Source organism: Pongo pygmaeus, chromosome 16 (genome assembly GCF_028885625.2).
Source record: "Pongo pygmaeus isolate AG05252 chromosome 16, NHGRI_mPonPyg2-v2.0_pri, whole genome shotgun sequence".
NCBI classification, from domain to species: Eukaryota; Metazoa; Chordata; class Mammalia; order Primates; family Hominidae; genus Pongo; species Pongo pygmaeus.
Window position 1 is genome coordinate 34,612,599 of NC_072389.2, and position 22,238 is coordinate 34,634,836.

A 22,238-nucleotide genomic window follows, 5' to 3' on the forward strand; every position below is an offset into this window, starting at 1 on the left:
TCTTTTCCATAATTTAATATAAACAAAGCCATACAGCGTATGGTGTTTTGTTTCTGGCGTCTTTCACTTAGCATGATGTCTTGAGATGCAGCCATGTTGTTGGGTGTGTGGGTAAGTCATTCCTTCTGTTGCAGATGGACCGTGGTTTTGCGCCATTGTGAATAAAGCTGCAATGGACTTCATTGTACAAGTCTTTTTTTTTTTTTTTTGAGATGGAGTTTTGCTCTTGTTGCCCAAGTTGGAGTGCAATGGCGTGATCTCAGCTCACTGCAACCTCCACCTCCCCGGTTCAAGCGATTCTCCTGTCTCAGCCTTCCAAGTAGCTGGGATTACAGGAGCCCGCCACCATGCCCAGCTAATTTTGTATTTTTAGTAGAGATGGGGTTTCACCATGTTAGCCAGGCTGGTCTCAAACTCCTGACCTCAGGTGATCTGCCCACCTCGGCCTCCCAAAGTGCTGGGATTGCAGGCGTGAGCCACCATGCCCAGCCTATTGCACAAGTCTTTAACAAACACTGTTTTTATATTTCTACTGGATACCATGCTTGGCATCGGGTTCCAACTGAACAAAAAGTCATGGGGTGTGAGGTGTTTGAATTCTGTCTTTCTTATTTTATTAGGTACCTGGAAGGTGAAACTGGCCTGATGCTGTGATGGTCTAAATTTGGATAGTGAATTTCCTTTGCTAACACTAATAAGAAATAACACCAATAAGAAATAACACCAAGAAGAAGGGCATTCATGTTTGTTCCCTTCCTCCCCAAGGCCTCTGGAGGAGCGTAAGGTGATCTCCGCCTTCTCTGGAAAGCAGGCCGGGAAGCCCGTGGTGCACATCGCTTGCGGGAGCACTTGCAGTGCGGCCATCACTGCTGAGGGGGGAGCTGTACACCTGGGGCCGCGGGAACTACGGCCAGCTGGGCCATGGTACGTCTGGTCTGCGTGAGTGGGAGCATACAGCAGGAGGTGGCCTCTTACAGGACTTAGTCACGGCCGTCCTATCTGTTTGAAGGCTCCAGTGAGGACGAGGCCATTCCGATGCTGGTAGCTGGGCTTAAAGGACTGAAGGTCATCGATGTGGCGTGTGGGAGTGGGGACGCTCAAACCCTGGCTGTCACTGAGAACGGTACGTAGAGCTCTCGCCACCCTCGACAGGCCCTCGAGGACATGCATGGCAGCTTCCCTGGAGGAAGCCACCCACCCTGTTGTCCAGTGGGTGTGGGGCTCAGTGGCATTGGTGAAGAGGCCCCGGTGGTTACTGGGCTTGTTTGCCTGGGGCCTGTCAGCTGGTTCGCAGCGCCACCATCTCTGTATGAGCATTTTATCACCTTATATAATTCTGCTGATACATGCAGTTGGGAACACATACAGTGGTACAGTTGACCAGCAGTCCGCACAGTGGCAACAGAAGCAGGCAGGCAAATGGGAGGGTGGTCCGCAAGTGTCTGCTGTGTGCCGGGCCCCATTTATGTGTTACAGAGGCAGTGGGCCTTTGGTTCTGTGAAGCAGTGAACATTGAGCCCAGGCTAGTAAGAGTCAGGACTTTGTTTTTCATGGAATGAAAACAAAAAGAAAGCTCAGCTTTCCCTGTCTTTATTGCTTCTATATCAACCTCAAGTGTCACCTAGATTTCATTTACTCAGTAGCCACCCTTGTAGTGTTAACTATGCACATGGGTGGTCTAGATTAGTGTGCATTTTTCATTATATTGTTTTCAGTCATTTAAAATTTTTCATTAAAATGCAGAGTTGTTGTTATTTAAATGCATTTGTATTTTTTAGGGCAAGTGTGGTCTTGGGGAGATGGTGACTATGAGAAATTGGGCAGAGGTGGTAGTGATGGCTGCAAAACTCCAAAGCTGATTGAAAAGCTTCAAGACTTGGATGTGGTCAAAGTCCGCTGTGGAAGTCAGTTTTCCATTGCTTTGATGAAAAGTGGCCAAGTTTATTCATGGAGAAAAGGTGACAACCAGAGACTCGGGCACAGAACAGAGGAACATGTTCGTTATCCAAAACTCTTAGAAGGCTTGCAAGGTGAGTGCAAATGTAAACTTTTAAAACCCTTCAGGACAGTTTCTTTAGTAATGTTTTAAAGTTTGCAGGTTTTATGTTCTTAACCTGACATTCCATGAATGGACTGTCATTAGAAACTTTTACTGCTAGCTTGGTGTAGGTATTGATACTAAGAGGAAAGTGGGTGTGTCTCTATTAAAAAATGACTTTGAATTATTCTTATCAAATTTAATTTAAACCCATTGAGTTTTACAAACATTGCCACTTTCTGTGGCAGGCACGCATTCGTCACTCAGCGGGCTGGACTCAGTAAGGGTTCCCTCTGTGGGGTGAGGTCGTCTGTACTTGTACTGCAGGCACACTGAGACCGTGAGTGTGCGTGGTGCTGTGGGGCCACATTGGGAGGTGGGATTGGGTCCACCTGGGACACTCTCATGTGAACTCATCCTTGGTGGGTGATTCCTGCTTGCTCAGTTGCAAAAGTGTGAGCATGCATTGTAGTTGGAGGGAACAGATGGAAGCCAAGCTATGTAGATAAGAGTGCCGGCGCCTTCAGTGTGGGCTGCCGGTGCGGGCAGAGAGGATGGGAGCCTCCGCAAGAAGACCCTGAGATTCTTCTATGGTGTTCTTACTAGGGATGTAATGCTGCAGGAAGTTGGGGTGGGGGCCATCAAAACTTTGATGATGGAGGGATTTTTCTAAGGTAAAACTGGACTTTTCTGTACCACTTGGCCTAGTGGTTGGGAGATAGTCTTCATCCTAGTCGAGAACTGGCGAAGGGCAGGCAAGTTGACAAGAAAGTAGAGAAGAAGGGAAAAGGCAGTGAGAGGTACATCAGATGGACTCTTTAGGGTTCTCTCAGGGTGGGCAGCCTTTTTCTTAAAGGGCCAGATTGTATTTGAAGCAGGTGGACCTGGCTATGTTGCAACACCAGTGTCTTCACAGAAGCAGGCCTTGGGCTGCGTTCTGTGGGGGGCTGTAGTTCGTTGGGTCCTGGTTACTATATACATTCTTTGTGTGTTTGCTTCTTTACCAAGTGGGTTTGGAAGTGGGACTTTTAAGTAAGACTTGGCAGCTCCTTTCTCCATTAGTTTTATTTTAAAGCATGTTAATATCTTGATGTCTAAGAGTTTTGTGTGCCCATACGGTATTTATTATTTTCTAAGCTTCTGAGATAAGTTGCAGAGTAAGAAGTTTACTCTGTGTCATTGAATGGTATTTGAATTTCACTTGCCTCCTTGTTTATATTCCCCTCCATTAGTATAGGAAAGCTACGACAGTTGTTAGATACAGAAATCGTTTACTTTGAGAGTATTTAAATTACTGTTGAAAACACCTTTTGTTGTTGCTGATGTTAACTTATGGTAAGCTCCTAAGATAGAATTGTTCCCCTCACTGCAGTGTGATTTTTCAGCTGAATTATTTTATATGTTGACATTTCTGTGAAACACCCTTTGTGTTGGTCATGTTAGATTTAGCAGGAAAGAAAAATAGAATATTTTGCTGAGGGTTTAAATAGAAACAATGTTTTAAATAGTGATTATCACCTAACTCTGAGGGAACAATAGATTTCTTCTTAGGAAGCCTTCCTCAGTGAAGAGTATGCTGTGCATTGTTATATCTGCGATGGGAGAATATGATCTAATAGTTAATTAAAAGCACCTTGTTTCTTTCTGAATGAAAATCTGAATGAGGAGAAAAAGAACAGATCCTTTTCGTGTCATAGCATTATGATCTTTGTAGGCTGTGGATCCTAACAAATTGTAGCTGACAAAATATAGGAGTTTTAATAACACACCCAAAGCAAATGAATTGTGCTTAATATTAAAGCAACAGATTATCCTCAAGAAGTTAATATTAAAAGCTTTCTGACCTGAATGGCCTAGTGGAAATATCTTTCTTGCAGCAGAAGTCATAGGCTTGAAGCTGCATCTGCATCCCTCTTTCCTTGTAGGGAAGAAGGTGATTGATGTGGCTGCAGGCTCCACCCACTGCCTGGCTCTGACTGAGGACAGCGAGGTCCACAGCTGGAGGAGCAACGACCAGTGCCAGCACTTTGACACCTTGTGCGTGACCAAGCCAGAACCTGCAGCATTGCCAGGACTGGACGCCAAACACATAGTGGGAATTACCTGTGGGCCTGCCCAGGTACTGAATATAGAGCTTGATTGGGTATTTTGGAGGATTTGGGTTTCCAGTTGTTCATTACCAGTATATAGGAAATACCACTGAGTTTTGTTTGTTGTTCTTGTGTCCTGCAGTTGTGCTAAACTCATTTATTATGAGCTTCATTGTAGTTTCCTTGGGTTTTCTTCATGGACAATTAAATGCTATCTGTATAGAGGGGCAGTTTCATTTCTTCCTTTCCAGTCTGTTTGCCTTTTATGTATTTTTCCCGGCCTGATTGCCCTGGCCAGGACTTGCAGTGTGAAGCTGAATAGGAGAGGTGACAGTGGGTGTCCTGCCTTGCTCCTGACTGTAGGGGAAAGCAGTTCAGTCTTTCACCATCAACTGTGATGTTAGCTGCGCATATTTATGGAGGTGCCTTATTACCAGATTAAGGCAGTTTCTTTAATTCCCCCCCCAATTTTTTTTTTTTTTGAGACGGAGTCTCGCTCTATGCCCAGGCTGGCGTGCACTGGCGTGATCTCGGCTCACTGCAAACTCCGCCTCCTGGGTTCACGCCATTCTCCTGCCTCAGCCTCCCGAGTAGCTGGGACTACAGGCACCTACCACCGTGCTCAGCTAACTTCTGTATTTTTAGTAGAGACAGGATTTCACCGTGTTAGCCAGGATGCTCTCGATCTCCTGACCTTGTGATCTGCCTGCCTCGGCCTCCCGAAGTGCTGAGATTACAGGCATGAGCCACCGTGCCCGGCCTTAATTCCCCCTTTTAGAAGCTTTTGAAAAATCCTGAATGGGTGTTAAAATTTGTTAAATGCTTTTAATCCAAATGAAATGGTCATGCAGTTTTCCTTCTTTAGTGTGTTAGTGTGGTGTATTACATTGATGATTTTTACTTTCTTTTTCTTAAACTTTTTTTTTTTCTTTTTTAGAGATGGGGTTTCACTATGTTGCCCAGGCTGGTCTTGAAATCCTGAGCTCAAGTGATCTGCCTGCCTTGGCCTCCCAAAGTGCTGGGATTACAGGTGTGAGACACTATACCAGCCTGATTTTTAAATACTGACCAAGCCTTGTGTTACTGGGATAGGGATCACTTGGCCACAATTTACTACTATATTTTTTTATTTTTATTTTTTGAGACTGAATCTTACTCTGTCACCCAGGCTGGAGTGCATTGGTGCAATCTCAGCTCTCTGCAACCTCTGCATCCTGGGTTCAAGCAATTCTCCTGCCTCAGCTTCCTGAGTAGCTGGGATTAGAGGTGTGCACCATCACACCTGGCTAATTTTGTTTGTTTGTTTGTTTTTAATAGAGATGGGGTTTCACCATGTTGGCCAGCCTGGTCTCCAACTCCTGACCTCAAGTGATCCACCCTCCTTGGCATCCCAAATCCTATGATTATAGGCATGAGCCACCGCGCCCAGCCCTATTCTGTTTCTGTATTGCTAAATTTGACTTGGTAACACGTTTTTGAGGATTTTTCTGTTGATGCTCATCAGGGATGTTGGTTTGCAGTTTTCTTTCTTTGTATTATACTATCTCGTCTGACTTTCTGTCAGGGGAAAGCTGACCTTATACAAAGTATTGGCATGTGTTCCCTCCTTTTCCATTTTCTATAAGGGATTGTGTAGAATTAGTGTTATTTCTTCTTTAAATGTTTTTGAATCCATCTGAACCTGGAGATTTCTTCCTAAAAGATTTTACGCCGGGCACGGTGGCTCACGCCTATAATCCCAGCACGTTGGGAGGCCGAGGCAGGTGGATCACCAGAGGTCAGGAGTTTGAGACCAGCCTGGCTAACGTGGTGAAACCCCGTTTCTACTAAAAATACAAAAAATTAGTCGAGCTTGGTGGCGTGCGCCTGTAATCCCAGCTACTCAGGAGGCTAAGGCAGGAGAATCACTTGAACCTGGGAGGCGGAGATTGCAGAGAGCTGAGATTGCACCAGTGCACTCCAGCCTGGGTGACAGAGTGAGACGCCGGCTCCAAAAAAAAAAAGAAAAAAAAAAAAGATTTTGCAAATTCAATTTATTTAACAGATATAGAACTATTGAGGTGACCTGTTTGTTTCTAGGAGGATTTTCCTGGTTTGTGGCACTCAGACATTGCTTTATTTCATCTAAGTTGTCTGATTTTTACATGTCAAGTTTTCCTTAGCATTCTCTTGCTAACCGTCTGAAGTCTGTGGGCCCTGCAGTGATGTCCCTTCATTCATTCCTGATACTGATAATCTGTATCTTTTCTGTTTTTTTCTTTGTCAGTTTTGCTAGAGTTTTTCAATTTTGTTGATCTTTTCAAAGAACAATCTTTAAGTTTCATTAATTTTTGCCTTGTTTTTTTGCTTTCAATCTCATTGGTTTTCTGCTTTTATCTTGTCATTTGTCCCTTTGGCTTGTTTTGTGTTCACTTTGCTCTTTTTTAGTTTCTTAAGGTGGAAACTTAGATTGCTGATTTAGACCTATCTTTTTTGTAATATATAAGGATTTGATGCTATAAATTTTCCTCTAAGCAGTGCTTTAATTAAACCCACAAATTTTGGTGCGTTTTCATTTATGTTCAAAGTATTTTCTAATTTCTTTTGAGAATTGTTCTTTGACCCATGGATTAGTATTATCATTATTATTATTTTTCTTCAATACGGAGTTTCACTGTTGTTGCCCAGGCTGGAGTGCAATGGCATGATCTCGGCTCACTGCAACCTCTGTCTCCTGGGTTCAAGCGATTCTCCTGCCTCAGCCTCCTGATTAGGTGGGACTAGAGGCACCCGCCACCATGCCTGGCTAATTGTTTTGTATTTTCAGTAGAGATGGGGTTTCTCCATGTTGGCCAGGCTGATCTTCAACTCCTGGCCTCAGGTGATCCCCCCAACTTGGCCTCCCACAGTGTTGGGATTACACGCATGAGCCACTGCGCCTGGCCTGACCCATGGATTATTAAGTATGTTGTTTTATTTTGAAGTGTTTGCAGATTGTTCTGTTAATGATTTCTAGTTTAATAGCATTGTGATTGGAGAACAAACTGCATATGATTTCATTTCTTTTAAATTTGTTAAGATTTATGTGTGAGGATATGTTCTGTCTTAGTGAACATTCTGTATGTGCTTAAAAAGTATATGTATGGTCTGTATATACATATATGTATACATATACATATAAAAAGTATATGTGTGGTCTGTTTGTGCTTAAAAAGTAGATGTATGGTCCAGCACTTTGGGAGGCCGAGGCGGGCAGATCACGAGGTCAGGAGATCGAGACCATCCTGGCTAACACGGTGAAACTCCGTCTCTACTAAAAATACAAAAAAAATTAGCTGGGCGTGAAGGCGGGCGCCTGTAGTCCCAGCTACTCGGGAGGCTGAGGCAGGAGAATGGCTTGAGCCCAGGAGGCGGAGCTTGCAGTGAACTGAGATCGCGCGACTGCACTCCAGCCTGGGCGACAGAGCTAGACTCCATCTCAAAAAAAATAAAATAAAATAAAAGTATATGTAAAGTATATGTATGGCCGGGCACGGTGGCTCACGCCTGTAATCCCAGCACTTTGGGAGGCTGAGGCAGGTGGATCACGAGGTCAGGCGATCAGGACCATCCTGGCTAACATGGTGAAACCCCGTCTCTACTAAAAATACAAAAAAAAATTAGCCAGGCATGGTGGCGAGCACCTGTAGTCCCAGCTACTCAGGAGGCTGAGGTAGGAGAATGGCGTGAACCCGGGAGGCAGAGCTTGCAGTGGGCTGAGATTGCACCACTGCACTCTAGCCTGGGCAACAGAGTGAGACTCTGTCTCACAAAAGAAAAAAAGTGTATGTATTTTGCTGTTGTTGGGTGAAGTGTTCTATAAATTAGATCCAGTTTATTGATGGTGTTCTACAGTTCTCCTAGATTTTTGCCGATTACTTGTTCTCTCACTATGAAAGGTAGTGTGTGTGTTATATGTGTCTAACAGTTCATCGTCTAGTTAGAGTTGCTATTATACCACTTCAAGTGGATGGAGAGTCTCACTGCCATCCATTAATGTGCATTAATCATTTTGAGAGTGAAAAGATTTTTAAAAATGTTTTTACTTTTTTAGGTATGGCGAAGTGAGATGGGGCTAGGGAAATGGGTGCGAAAATTGGAAGCTGATAGTGTGTGAGCTAGACACCCATGAATGCTTTTTGACTGGGCAGTTAGAGGGATGATAGGTAATAACATAAGGCAGCTCCATCACACACGCTGGTGACTCCTGTGGAACAGACCAGCAGCTGCATTTAGAGATTCATTTTAGATTGTTGCGTTTCCTCTTAGAGCTGTGCTTGGTCATCGTGTTCTGAGTGGTCCATTGGCCTCCGTGTCCCTTTTGGGGTGGACATTTGCTCAGTGACTTTTAAGCAGCTGGATCTCCTGCTGCAGCAGGTGAGTGAGGGGATGGACAGCTCCGCGGACTGGCCCCCGCCCCAGGAGAAAGAGTGCGTGGCCGTGGCAATGCTGAATCTTCCCCGACTTCTGGTATTTGTGATTTCCCTTCCTCTTGCTCCTTTTATAAGTGTCTTAGCGATTTGTAAGAAGGTTTATGTATTTTGAAGGCCTGTTGGGTGAAGTATTTTAAAGTAAGATTGTAATGCACTAATAATGGACGCAAGGCTTAAAAAACTTGATCTGTTTATTTTATGTTTGTCCTGGAAGTCAGCCTCGGCATGCAGGAAGTGTGTGTATGGATTGTGTTATTTTTGCTAGAATCATTAGTTTGTTGGCATTGTTACTGTTCTACTGTTGTTGCGTGTGGAGAAATGACTGGGTGAGATCACAGGTGATGGAGAGAGACAGCGCTCAGCTGAGACACCAGTGCTGGCCTGTCTCTCCTCTGTGCTGTGAAAACCCTGCACCAAGAGGGTCCGGTCTTTTGGTTTCCCTGGGCCACACTGGAAGAATTGTCTTCGGCTACACATAAAATACACTAACGATAGCTGATAAGCTTAGAAAAAAATCCCAAAAATATCTCATGATGTTTTAAGAAATTTTACTTTGGGCCGCATTCAAAGCCATCCTGGGCCCCGTGCTGCCCTCGGGCCGTGGGTTGGACAAGCTTGATCTACTCAGTAAGCTCGGCTCCCAAAGCAATACCTTCCTTTCCTCACCATGAAGGTTATGGTTACGGTCAAAATAAAAGCTAAAAAAAGTCTTCCTCCCTGGCAAAACTAAAGCTGAAGTGTTTGATCATCTTTTGTCTTTGTAATAAAACCCTCTAACTTAATGACAAGAACCACAGTTTTCTCGACATAGTAATTTTTCCCTTTTATTACAGTGGTTTCTGTGTAACAACCCGTCATGTCCCTCTTCCAGCCCCTCCCCTTTTTGCCGTGCCTCTAGAATGTACAGAACCGAGTGTAGTGTTTAGTTGCAGTAATGAACTGAGCAGAGGTCTGAAGTGTGCTTCTCTAGTCCTCTGTAGCACTCATTTGTCACCATACCTGTGGCATCCTGGCGTTTGCGTGGGTGCACCCCAGGTGTTTGCTGCCCCTCCTGGTTTTCAGTGATGTTTGTGTTCTGGTCGGTGCTGTGGGGCGTGGCCTCGTGTATGTCTTAGGCTGTCGAGGTGTCCCAGCATATGGTTTTGCATTTGCCTCTCCGGGGTCCTGAGGGTTCTGTAGGTTTCACAGACTCTAGGTGAGTGTCGGTGGTCATTTCCTGACCTGTGATATCTATACCTAGATGAGTGGTGTGCTTTTGATTTCACTTCTACTCCCAGGGCAGGGCCGGGTCTCTCATTTCTCGTGGGGCCTCTTGCTACCCAGAGCCTGGGACGGGCAGTGTGTTGCCTCCTGGCTGTGATTGGCTGGCAGGCAGGTGATCCTGAGTGGCTCCCAGCCTTCTGCAGGAAGCTCGGGTTCAGTGGGTCGTTGTGTGCCTTCCCGTGTGGGAGGTTGTGCTGAAGCCTGGTGGCTTGGCTCTGCTTTCAGAGCCCGGAACCTCTTGATTCCTGCTGTGTGTGCCCATGTGAATTTCGGTTTTGCACTTGAGGAGTTTCCTTGTGTACTCTCAGCTCTGCAATCTAATTTTTAGCAGCTTTTTTTTTTTTTTTTTTGAGACAGGGTGTCACTTTGTCACCCTAGCTGGAATGCAGTGGTGCAGTCTTGGCCTGCCAGGTTCAAGTGATTCTCCTGCCTCAGCCTCCCAAGTAGCTGGGACTACAGGTGTGTACCATCACACCTGGCTGATTTTTTTATAGAGATGGGGTTTCATCATGTTGGCCAGGCTGGTCTTGAACTCCTGATCTCAAGTAATCTTCCCACCTTGGCCTCCCAAAGTGCTGGGATTACAGGCATGAGCCACCGCCTGTGGCAGCTTTTGTGGTTACATTGTAGCCATTATTTGTGTTTGGTGCAGATGGTTGGGGTAGGGTGGATGTTGCTGTTGCTAGTTGTTTAGCTCTTCTGCTGATCTTGAGCTTTTCCATATATGTGTTCATAGTGGGGTTACAAAAATTCCTCTAGAAAATACTTCAACTATTGTGGGTAAGAGTTTTTTTAGTCCAGTTTTTAAAAATACATAAGCTGAGAAGTTATTTTGTCTATTTAAATAATACTTCAAATTGAGTTTTATTTGGTGTTTAATAAGACTTTGAAATTCACTCATTTTTAGGGGTTCTAAGTGAAAATTGTTTTTCTCCTTTCAGTTGCATGCTGCCATTAGTCACCAGGTTGACCCGGAATTCCTTGGTTTAGGTCTGGGCAGCATCCTCCTGAACAGCCTGAAGCAGACGGTGGTGACCCCGGCCAGCAGCACAGGCGTGCTGAGCACCGTGCATTCAGCCTCCCAGGCCATGCTGCAGAGCGGCTGGTCCGTGCTGCTGCCCACTGCCGAGAAGCAGGCCCGGGCGCTCTCTGCTCTCCTGCCCTGCGCAGGTGGGCTCGGGGAAGGAACAGGAGACGGCATGGGTCAGGGCGCTGGGAGGGGATGGCGTTTCACTCAAATTGACACACACTTTCTAGTTCAGTTTCAGGCAATGAAGTGAACATAAGTCCAGGTTGTCGATTCATGATTGATCTTCTGGTGGGCAGCTTGATGGCTGCTGGAGGGTTGGAGTCAGCCTTACACGCAGCCATTACTGCAGAGATCCAGGTATGGCCTTGGAGGCACACGTGACCTGGTGGTGCGCTGAGATCAGAAATACCACACTCACACATGTGAAGAATAACTGAAAACTGTAAAACACTCAACTTTTATATCCAAGTATTTTCTTAAATTAAAATTCTTTTATGTGCTAATTTTAAAAATTATTGAGATGATTTAATTGTGATGAAATACTGCATGTTGCCTGTTTCAGTGAAGTTAACAGATAACCTGTTACTCATGTAGACCATTCCCGTCACCCGGAAAGATCCCTGTGCCCTTGGCACTTGCAGCCAGGATACTCCCCTGCCCTCAGATGAGATGCATTTCGCCTGCTCTGAGTGTCGCAGCAGTATAACTGTATAGTATGCACTCTTTCCTGCCTGGCCTTGGAGAATGATTTTCAGATTCACTCACTGATGTGTCTATTGTGACTTCGTTTTTATTATTGGGAAGTTTTCCATTTTATGGGTGTAGTACTCTTTGTTAGTTCATTCTCCTATTGAAGGCCATTAAATTGTTTTTGGTTTTTGTTTTCTTTTTCTTTTTTTGAGACAGGGTCTTGCTCTGTCACCCAGGCTGTATACAGTGACCTGATCTTGGCTCACTGCAGCCTTGTCCTCCTAGGCTCACATGATCCTCCCACCTCAGCCTCCTATGTTGCGGGGACCACAGGCATGTCACCATGCCGGGCTAGTTTTTCGATTTTTTTTTGTAGAGACGAGGTGTTACTGTGTTGCACAGGCTGGTCTCCAACTCCTGGGCTCGGGATCCCCCCACCTTGGCCTCCCAAAGTGTTGGGATTACAAGCGTGAGCCACCACGTCCAGGCTTTCTTGTTTTTGGCCGTGTAGAGCTGCCACGATTGTGCTGTGAACAAGTACTTTAGTGAACATATGTCCTCCCTTTGGGTAAACACTTGGAGTGGAATTTGTTAGGTTCTGGGGTCAGTGTGTGTTCATAGTTTCCCAAAGTGGCTCTGCCATTTACATTTGAAACAGGACTTCTGTGTGTGAGAATTCTAGCTCCTTCTTGTCCTTACAGAGCAGCTGGATGCTGCGTGTGTGGGGCAGATCACATTGGGTTTTGTGAGAGCCAGTAGCAGGGTTAAGGATTTTAGGGACTTCACAGAAGGAGGCTGGAGAGCATCAGCAGAGGCAGCCTGGACCTTGGATCTGTAAACAGAAGACACTGTTTGAAACTGCACAACTGAGTTGGGGTTTCCAACAGGGCAGGTGGAGGCCTGTGGGTAGGTGTGTGCGGCAGCCACAGAGGCTGGGATAGCTTGGCACTGGGGTCAGGGCTCAGCCAGCCTGTGTGTCTTCACACCTGGTAATGAGATCACTTGTAAACAATTTCTGTTTATGAATTACAGGATATTGAAGCCAAACAAGAAGCACAGAAGGAAAAAGAAATTGATGAACAGGAAGCAAATGCCTCAGCATTTCATAGAAGCAGGACTCCATTGGATAAAGACCTTATTAATATGGGGATCTGTGAGTCTTCTGGCAAACAGTGTTTGCCTCTGGTTCAGCTCATACAACAGCGTCTTAGGTAAATCGTATTAGCTGTATTGTATTGTGTTTTATTTATTTACTTGTTTTTGTATTTTTGAGACAGAGTTTCGCTCTTGTTGCCCAGGCCAGAGTGCGGTGGTGCGATCTTGACTCACCGCAACCTCCGCCTCCCAGGTTCAAGTAATTCTCCTGCCTCGGCCTCTCGAGCAGCTGGGATTACTGGCGTGCGCCACCACGCCCCACTAATTTTGTAGTTTTAGTAGAGACGGGGTTTCTTCATGTTGGTCAGGCTGGTCTTGAACTCCCGATCTCAGGTGATCCACCCACCTTGGCCTCCCAAAATGTTGGGATTACAGGCATTAGCCACCACGCCTGGCCTATTTATTTACTTACTTACGTTTGTGTGTGTGTGTGTGTGTGTGTGTGTGTGTGTGTGACGGAGTCTCTCTATCGTCCAGGCTGGAGTGCAGTGTCAATGATCTTGGCTCACTGCAACCTCCGCCTCCTGGGTTCAAGCTATTCTCCTGCCTCAGCCTCCCGAGTAGCTGGGACTAGAGGTGTCTGCAACCACATCTGACTGATTTTTGTATTTTTAGTAGAGATGGGGTTTTACCATATTGGTCAGGCTGGTCTCAAACTCCTGACCTCAGGTGATCCACCTGCCTTGGCCTCTGCAAATGTTGGGATTACAGGCGTTAGCCACTGTGCCTGGCCTTTGTTGGATTTTAATAGGTGATTATTGGTTTTCATATTAAAATAGTGAAATCCAGCACGAGGATCTCAAAACTTTGTTTGGTGATTGAAGGAATATTCTGAAAATTACCTAGTATAGATTTTAGGGTAAAGAGCAGACCCTTTTAAATATAGGTGAGAGGAGAAGTTGGAGGGCATGATGATGTTCAAAAGTTTTTCCAGAAGAGAAATTGGGTGTGCAGTAAACCTGTAAAAAGATTCTTGCTAATAAGCAGGTGGATGTAAATGAAAATCATCATGGAAGGTTATTTTTAAAACTGGTTGTATCATTGCCTCACTTCATATATTATAGAGTTATACATACTACTTTGTAAGATAACTTTTCTTTTCAAAACTAAAGTCAATGTGAAAGAATGGTGAGCATTGTTTTGGAAGGCCCGACTTGGAGGAGGTGGGAAGAAGTCAGACTCAGCCTGTGAACAGAGACTAACCTTGGCAGAAGCCAAAACAGTCAGACAGTGTTGTCTAAAAATGATCATTCAAGAAGAGCGAAAAAACAAGGTGATTTGTGAAAGAGATTTATTAGAAAATGAAACACATTTGTACCTCTGTTTAATAAAAATCTGCTTGTTGTCACATCATGCTCCTGGTTTTTTGCTTCTACACATAGAGAAAGCAGAGCCCTGGCAGGTTGGATCAGGCAGCTGAGCACAGAGCAGGGAGCCCTGGGCAGTGGCCGCAGCTCTCAGCTGGCCTGTTCATGGGGGGCATGATGCGTCTGCGGCGTGCGGTGGGCCTGTGGCGTGGGGTGGGCCTGTGTCGTGGGGTGGGCCTGCGGCGTGGGGTGGGCCTGCTGTCCACAGCCAGAAAAACTAACTTAGTGGACACACAGTGAAATTTTGAAACAGGAAGTTTTAGAGCTAGTTTCTATCATAGAGTTTAGCAAATGCTATTTTGCAAAATATTTTTCCAATGTTTGTTTTGTTTTTCTAATCTGATAATGCATATTTCACACATTCTGGCCTTTAAGCAATGGAAATTAGAGAACTAAACTTAATATAGTTTGTGTTAATGGAAAGAGCTTGAGATTTGTTCTCAGAAAATTTCAGTTGCAACAGCTTGTTCTCATAGGTGAACTTCCAACACAGTAACTATAGGAATAAGAATAAAAGCTGTGTTTACTTTCAAGAGTTAAGAAAACATGAGAAAATGGATGTTAAAAACCTTGTAATTAAAATGTAAAGTTACATGCAAAGTTTTAAAGTGAGCATTTTTCAGGAAGAGGTGATTTTCTAAGTTCTTGAATGCCTCTCCCTTTTGTGAGGAGGCTGCGTCGTGGGCTGTTGGTGTCTTTGGCAGGGGGTGAGTGCAGGGTTCCTGTTGTGGGTCCTTTGTTCTCACGAGGGCAGCGCCCGTTTCCCCGTCTCCTGCTTGCCCAGACTGTTCCCGTGCGCAGAGAGACTGGCCTGTTTCAGCTGCAGCGGTGTAGCCTGCGTTGGCTAGTCTGGCCGGCACTCACACCGTTTGCTGATCAGCACTTGAAGTGTGTCCATCGTAGCTGAGACACTGAATATTTTATCTAATTTTTATTAATTAAAATGCAGGTTTAAAAACTTGATTCAGTTATTAGAAAGCAGTTAAGAATGTCACTTGGCCACGTGAGTCTACTTTGTCAACTATATATTTTATGAGTCTAAGTGCAGATCAGATATTTTCAATGCAAATTTCACTGTGCAAATTGAAATGTGCTGCATATGTAAGCTATGCTGATGGTTTTTGAGGACTTAATATGAAATAACCTATGTAAAATATCTCAATCATTTTTCTTATATTTCATGTTGAAATGGTAATATTTTCAATCTGTTGTGATAAGTATGATACATTATTAAAATTATTTTTATTTTTGAGATGGAGTGTTGCTCTGTTGCCCAGGCCAGAGTGCAGTGGTGCAGTCTTGGCTCACTGCAACCTCCGCCTCTTGGGTTCAAGTAGTTCTTGCTTCAGTCTCCCGAGCAGCTGGGACTATGGATGTACACCACCACGCCTGGCTGATTTTTGTATGTTTGTAGAGACAAGAGTTTCAGCACATTGGCCAGGCTGGTGTCGAACTCCTGATCTCAAGTAATCTGCCCACCTTGGCCTCCCAAAGTGCTGGGATTACAGGCATGAGCCACTGCACCCAGCCATTATTACAATTAATTTTATGTGTGTGTGTGTGTGTGTGTGTGTGTGTGTGTGTTTTATTAATGTGACTAAGAACAATTTTTTTTTCCCCCTGAGTTAGAGACTCACTCTGTTGCCTAGACTGGAGTTCAGTGGCACAATCTCAGCTCACTGCAGCCTCTGCCTCCTGGGTTCAAATGATTCTTCTGCCTCAACCTCCTGAGTGGCTGGGACTACAGATGCATGCCACCATACCTGGCTAATTTGTGTATTTTTAGTAGAGATGGGGTTTCACGATGTTGGCCGGGATGGTCTTGAACTCCCAACCTCAGGTAATCTGCCCGCCTCAGCCTCCCAAAGTGTTGGGATTACAGGCATGAGCCACCGCACCTGGCCATGTTTATCAATACGACTAAGCTCATTTTGAATTGCACCTGTGGCTCCACTGGTGTCCTGGGCAGGTGGCTCTGTGGTGTCCACACAGGTTGTCTGCTGTGTCTTCATCTTCGCTGCACGTGACTTTTTGGTTCCTGTGGCACGTGGAGTCCTGTATGGGACATTGGTTCTACAGTAGATTTATAATAAGGATGTACCTACTAAAAAATACAAAATAAAAAGAATAGAAACAAACATAGAAATAAGTATCACCTCACAAAAATTTTGGAAAGTAGAAAAAGGAAGATGCATTCACAGCTTTTCAGTAGCCGATATCCAGGCTGTCTTCATAAGCATGGATAACGTGTCCCTCTCCTGCATGGATAGACACCGTTTTCTCACCTTAAGTGTTTGTGATTGAAGGATTCTTGATGTGTTGACTTGGAGGATGCAGTTGTTGAACAGTAGTTTATCTAAAGATTGTAAGAAACTTTTGGAAACATTTCATGTCCTTTTTTCCCTTGGAAAACGTGGGTTGAAGAAATCGCCGCTTGCCAAAAATAAGCCGTGAAACGGATTTCAGAGCAACTCTAGTTACATGCTGGCGAGGAGCCACGGAATACCATTTACATTTGAAAATAGAGGGCTGTGAAGTTTTTATAAGTAGTGAACCCCGTCAGAATTGCACATTTTGATTATGGCTCTAAATTTTATATTAAAGAAATAAAAATTTTATCGTATTTTATTACCGTCTTTTGCTCCTTCAGGTGTAGCATACATGCTAGATTCTAGACCTGTTTCTTGTGTTACAGTGGTGTTACCCAGGCAGGTTATCAGGTAGTGAAGGTGATGTCTGGTGGTGGTGGTGAGCCCAGTGAGGGCACATAGGGTACATCCTTGCTGTGTGTGATGAGGGCCTGTGGGTTGCTGTGGGATTCCCAAACCCTGGCTCCTCAGTCTCCTGCTTCTGTCCTTACTCACACTGCTGGTGGTTTTCTGGTGTGAGCCGCAGGGGCAAGTGGGATTGACAAGCCTGCTGTCACATTAGGAACCTGAGTTAAAGTGGAGCTGAAAGCATGTCCTCGCTCTTGATGTTGTGCAGAGAACCACTTGTGCTTCTGGCCCAATGGGGCGGGTGGAACCAGGCCCTGGTTTGGCTCTCCTCCCCTCCATGTTCCCCTGTCCTGTCTGATTTGCTTTCACACTGACATAAGAGTTACTTTCCCTCGGCCTCCCAAAGTGCTGGTATTACAGGCATTAGCCACTGCGCCCGGCCAGCATCCTTTCAAGTACTGGGGTACACCCAAGCTCCCAGCTTCTAGCTAGGAGTCATTTGGTCCCTCTTTATCCCAAAGGACCTGCCACCATCATTGGTTCCCAAAGCCCAGCAGGGCCCAGGCTCTTCAGCCTCCAACCACTTTGCATTTCTTTTCTGCTTTTCGTTCATGGAGATAAAGATTAACTTATTTTTCAGCCTGGGCATGTCTTTTTTATGTACTTTATTTTTTATCTTTATTTTTTGAGATGGAGTCTCACTCTGTCACCCAGGCTGGAATGCAGTGGCGGGATCTCGTTTCACTGCAACCTCCGCCTCGCGGGTTCAAGTGATTCTCCTGCCTCAGCCTCCTGAGTAGCTGGGACTACAGGTGTGCACCACTATGCCCAGCTAATTTTTATATTTTTAGTAGAGACAGGGTGTTGCCATATTGGCCAGGCTGGTCTCGAACTCCTGGCTTCAAGTGATCCTCCTACCTCAGCCTCCCAGAGTGCTGGGATTACAGGATTACAGGCATGACCACCACGTGCGGCCTTTATTTACTTTGTATATCTCATGTATTACTGCTGCAGTTTGCAGAAGAGAGGATGCCCTCAAACCTGACTTCTCCAGACCATCCCAAATGGGAAGTCTGCTCCACGTCAACAGTGTTGTTGCTTTTAAAGACTATACGTCAACATGCCAGATTATAGCAAAAGGATGTCGAGGGCGCAATAGGACAGCAAGCCTGAGAGTCCTGGAGAGAAGGTGGCAGAGCTGCGTTTTGAACGTGGTTCCTTCTTCAGACCCTGCCCTTCCTGCCTTGTTCCTCCAGTTGCGAGATTTGCTGTTGGAGCTCCTCCACGGGCGAAGAGGTGAGGCTGGACTGAGAGGGAGATGGAGAAGCTGCCAGAGGTTCTTTTGGATCTAGAATTGAGACAGCAGTTCCAGCCAGGTCTGGAGGTGGGTGCTGTCACTCAGCCCCCAAGGCAATGGTACTGATTGAAGAATGTGGCAAGAACTCCCTGGCCGGGAGAGGGAGGTGCTCGCTCCTTTGAATCACCTGAGCCCAGGCTGGAAGGCCCAAGGGGGAGGACAAGGCCAGCTCACTCCAGCTCCATCCCCTCCCTTTAACCCTGAGCTAGTCACCCTCCCAGACTCCAGTCCCTTTTCCTAAGTGCCCTCCCTGCAAAGTCTGCACGGAGCAGCGCTCCCTCGCGCCAGCTCGCCCCACACTTTCTTGTCTTTCAGCAACCCCATGGGTTTGAACCTGAGATGATTCATTTTCCTAAAAGCCTCTTTGGGCTGAGGGAAGGTGTGGGTGGCTCTGCCAGTTTTGGAGTGGGGGTCGCCTCTTCTCAGAGCCACTGCGAGGGCCAGGGCCACCCTCCCAGGCGGGTGTCTCTGTGCTGGGCAGCAGCTTTTTAGGCAGCCCCGGCCATCCCCACTGGTCTGGGAGGCTGGGGGTGCACCGGCTCCTGCTCCTGATAGAGCCAAGGCACCTTCCTTACCTGAGAGCTGACTTTCTTGAAGAGTGGGCACAGAGGAGCTGGCACCCTGGGTGGTGTAGGCACCCAGGAGAAAATCTGCGGCTCAGTCTCAGGGAGAAGTCTCCACCAGCACAGCTGTTGTAGAGATGGGGAAACTGGGCTGAGAGGGAAGGGGGCTTGCCCAACTCACCAGCCCTGGAATGTTTTGAGCTTTGGGGGTGGATCTCCCAGGAAATGTGTTTTATGGCACCACCGCCTCTGGTCACCCACCCTGTGTGGCGGACCTGGACAGCCAGCTTGACTGAGGGCCAGGCTGGTGAAGTGAAACGTACCACTCAGGAAGGAGACCCAGCCCTTCTCCAGACAGAGTTCAAATGTGAGGACTGCCGTCTTTGGGCCTCGAATTCCAAGGACCCCTCTAGCTCCTACACTCTGGGCCAAGGTTTCCTCTGAGCCCCAGTCAGCCTAGAGGACCTAGGATACATCTTCCTTGGACAGAGACCCACCATACGGGCAGCAGGAGGTAGGGGTGGGGGTAGGCAAGGTTCCCGTGGGGAGGTGGAGCTGTCATCAGAGATGGTGTCTGCAGACAGTGGGTGTATCGTGGCTCTGCTACTACTTGCTGGGTGGCCCCATGACGTTTCTTTCCCCACTCTGGACCTCAGTTTCCCTATCTGTTCTGTGGAGATAAGATGCCTGCCTGCATATTTGTGGACTGGGATGTGTGGGGGCCAGTTGCAGTGTTTCTTGGTGTGGTCCTGGGGCAGCCTGCACCACCCCATAGAGATTTCTGGGCCCCACCCTAGGCTCACAGGACCAGAATCTCTGGGAATGAAGCCTGGGAATTTGCATTTCCACAGACATCTGGCTGATTCTGACATGATTGGAAAGCACTAATAGTATATAGCAAGCTCTTTATAACAGGTAAATTCATAGCTGCCTTTTACTAAATATAAATCTCGCCTTCCCTTCCTCAGTTAAGGACACACACCGCAGTTGAAAATCACTGTGCCTTTCCAGATGCAGAATCTGACGTTTCCGATGAGATTCTGTTAAGTGTTGCTTTCTGTAGTTTGTATTCCAAAACAAGGGGAATATCTTTCCATTTTTTCAATATAAATGTTTAGGTCAGATACGCTTTTCCAAACTGGACACACACACACACACAGTTTAGGATTTCAGCTATGGCTTCCTCTCAAATTATTAGCCTCTTTCTGCCAGGGAGCAGTTTTTCCCAGACAAGACCCTGGACAGAGGCTGGTGGGGCCCCTTATCAGAATCACTAGATCATGACTGACTCCTAGAGGTGGCTTTTTCTGCTTAAGTGTCAGCCTATGGGCTGGGATGTGACCCCCAACGTTGTGGTAGAAGCTTCCACCCATCTTGGGCCCCCCCTGCCATCTATGGGGAAAGGCCTGTCCCTTGTCTTCTGGGCCCAGCCGGCCTCACAGGCATTCAGCAGATTGGAAAGTCAAAGCATGTGCTGTGCTTGGCTAGGCTCTCCTGCGCCCCTTTTTGGGGTGAGGTGGAGTGCATCCAGCCCCCAGAATCCCTGCCATTTGTTTCCCCCCTCATCCCCACCCCCATACACACAAGTACAAACACAGGCACAGTCACTGGCACACACCACTCTGGACAGTACAATTTCCAGCCTCAGGGGGGCAGTTTCCTTACAGGGAAGTTAATGAGGCACTAAAGAAGGCTCAGGGGACAGGGAGAAAATCTATCGAGAAGAGGCCCCTAGACCTGGTTCTGCCTCTGAATTGCTGGGGGTCCTTGAGAAAGTTGCTTTCCCTCTCTGGTCTCAGTTTCCTCAGGTGAGAAATGGGCTGGCCAAATGGTCTAAGGTTCTGGGAACCTCTAAGTCAGAGCCTGTAGCTGATGGTCAAGATGAGGGAGAGGCCCTCAGGCTCAGCCGAATGCCTGAGAGTCAGGACATGCCCAAAGGTGAGCAACCTGAGCACAACAGGTGGGTTCAAAGCTGGTGCATGAGCCCCACAGCCTGCAGAGCAGTTCTGGATTCGGGAGCCCGCTCGCACCAGCCCAGTGGGACTTCAGAGATGTGGGGTCCAGCCTCTCCTACTGCTGCAGGGCTGGGGGCTGGGAGCTGCAGATTCTGACCCCACAGCTGCCTTAGACATGCCAGATGGGCTGGGGCAAGACACACCCCTCTCTATGAACTGAGCAGTCAGTCCAAATAGATACACTAAAGAAGGGCTGTGGGATGGACCCAGCTGTAGCCTGGGGCTACAGACTAGCTTCCAGGGTACTCAAGCAGCTGGCCTCTGGGGTAGCAGCCCCGGGTATGAGAGGCAGGACTCAGAATCTAGGCCAAGCCTCTACAGGAATCCCCTCTGGAGAGCCCGGGCACTCTGCAGGAGGGGCAGCAGGCAGCAGGTGCACCAGGAGCATGTTTCACAAGGTGCCCAATATTGCATCTGCTCAGATAGGCAGCAAGTTGGAAAGTGGATGCAGTAGGCAGGGGGGCGGCTGCTCCCCACAGCCAGGAGTCCAGCCCAGCACCCACCTGAGTCCGCCTCAGTCCTGCTCAACTGGGTTATCTGTGCTCTTGGCCCTCTGGTCCCACCCACAGAGGGAGGGCTTTGGGACGACCAGGTGAGCTGGCCCTTGTGGGAGGATGTAACTGACTCCTGAGCCTGGCCAGCCAGGCAGCCCCTCACCAGCGTCCCCACCCCCATGTCTCCAGCCCCCCTCATTCCCTGATCCTCCCATCCGCTCCCCTGACCCAGCGGTTTCCTCTGCTCACTCTCTTTTCCTGCTCCCAGGCTCGCCTGGTCACGTGTCCTTCACTCTCCTCTGAGTCTCCCTCTTTCCAAGCCGCCTCCACTCTACTTGACACACTCTCCCCTAAGACACCAGAGTACACAAGCGCAAGTCCCCGCACCTCAACTTTACTCCCAGACATGGGAGGGAGATGACATGAAGACCCAAACACCCCTTGGCAAGAGATCTGGGGTATGCAGAGGGGCAGATCTGAGGCTGTGGAAGCTCCAGGGGCTCCCTGCGGGAGGCTGCATGTAAGCTGGCTATTGAATGTGGCTCTGAGCTGAGACCCCTCCTTGAAGCTCCAGACCAGGAGCCAGCTGCTAGCTCGACCCCTCCATTTGGTGCCTCAGAGAAACCTTGCACTCTGTAGGTCTAACTCTGAACCCAGAAAATCCCCCCATGTTGGCCCTGTCTCTTCATAGGGAAAGCACCACCTCAGACCCAGTTCTGCACCAAACCCACATTTGAGTCATGGGGCTCCTGCCCTGCACTGTGAGCACTCTGGATAAGCCAGTGCCGAGGGGGAAAGAGCTCTGAATGCCAAGCCAGAACATGAGCTTCAACTCCACCTCCAGCTCTGGGAGCTGTGGGCGGGGAAGGGCCCTAGTCCAGTTTGCTGTAGAAAGACCAGTCTGCCACTGTATGGCACATGGATGGCAGGGGCAGAGTGCAGGTGGAGAGAATAGAAGGTGGGCAGGGCAGGGGAGGCAGGGGCATGGCTGTAGCCGTGGAGATGGGA

The 22,238-nt window shown here is 47.3% G+C and overlaps 1 protein-coding gene and 1 pseudogene across 1 annotated transcript; both read left to right on the forward strand.

Moving 5' to 3' along the window:
• The first annotated feature begins 790 nt into the window (after positions 1-790).
• On the forward strand, positions 791-16,712 carry LOC129013768 (E3 ubiquitin-protein ligase HERC2-like). The gene is made up of 9 exons (XM_063652519.1): positions 791-924; positions 1,010-1,123; positions 1,779-2,030; positions 3,964-4,157; positions 8,416-8,616; positions 10,784-11,012; positions 11,105-11,229; positions 12,595-12,773; positions 15,714-16,712. The coding sequence occupies exons 2-9, from the start codon at positions 1,036-1,038 to the stop codon at positions 15,853-15,855; spliced, it is 1,410 nt and encodes a 469-aa protein (XP_063508589.1). The 5' UTR covers positions 791-924; positions 1,010-1,035; the 3' UTR covers positions 15,856-16,712.
• Positions 16,713-17,865: 1,153 nt separating this feature from the next.
• On the forward strand, positions 17,866-21,754 carry LOC129014589 (uncharacterized; annotated as a pseudogene).
• The last annotated feature ends 484 nt before the right edge of the window (positions 21,755-22,238 follow it).

Bases quoted from the DNA above. Each gene is read 5' to 3' on its own strand.
- LOC129013768 (XM_063652519.1), top strand. From the start codon at position 1,036: ATGCTGGTAGCTGGGCTTAAAGGACTGAAGGTCATCGATGTGGCGTGT. The intron at 2,031-3,963 runs GTGAGTGCAAAT...CTTTCCTTGTAG, and splicing joins ACTCTTAGAAGGCTTGCAAG to GGAAGAAGGTGATTGATGTG. The intron at 11,230-12,594 runs GTATGGCCTTGG...TATGAATTACAG, and splicing joins CCATTACTGCAGAGATCCAG to GATATTGAAGCCAAACAAGA.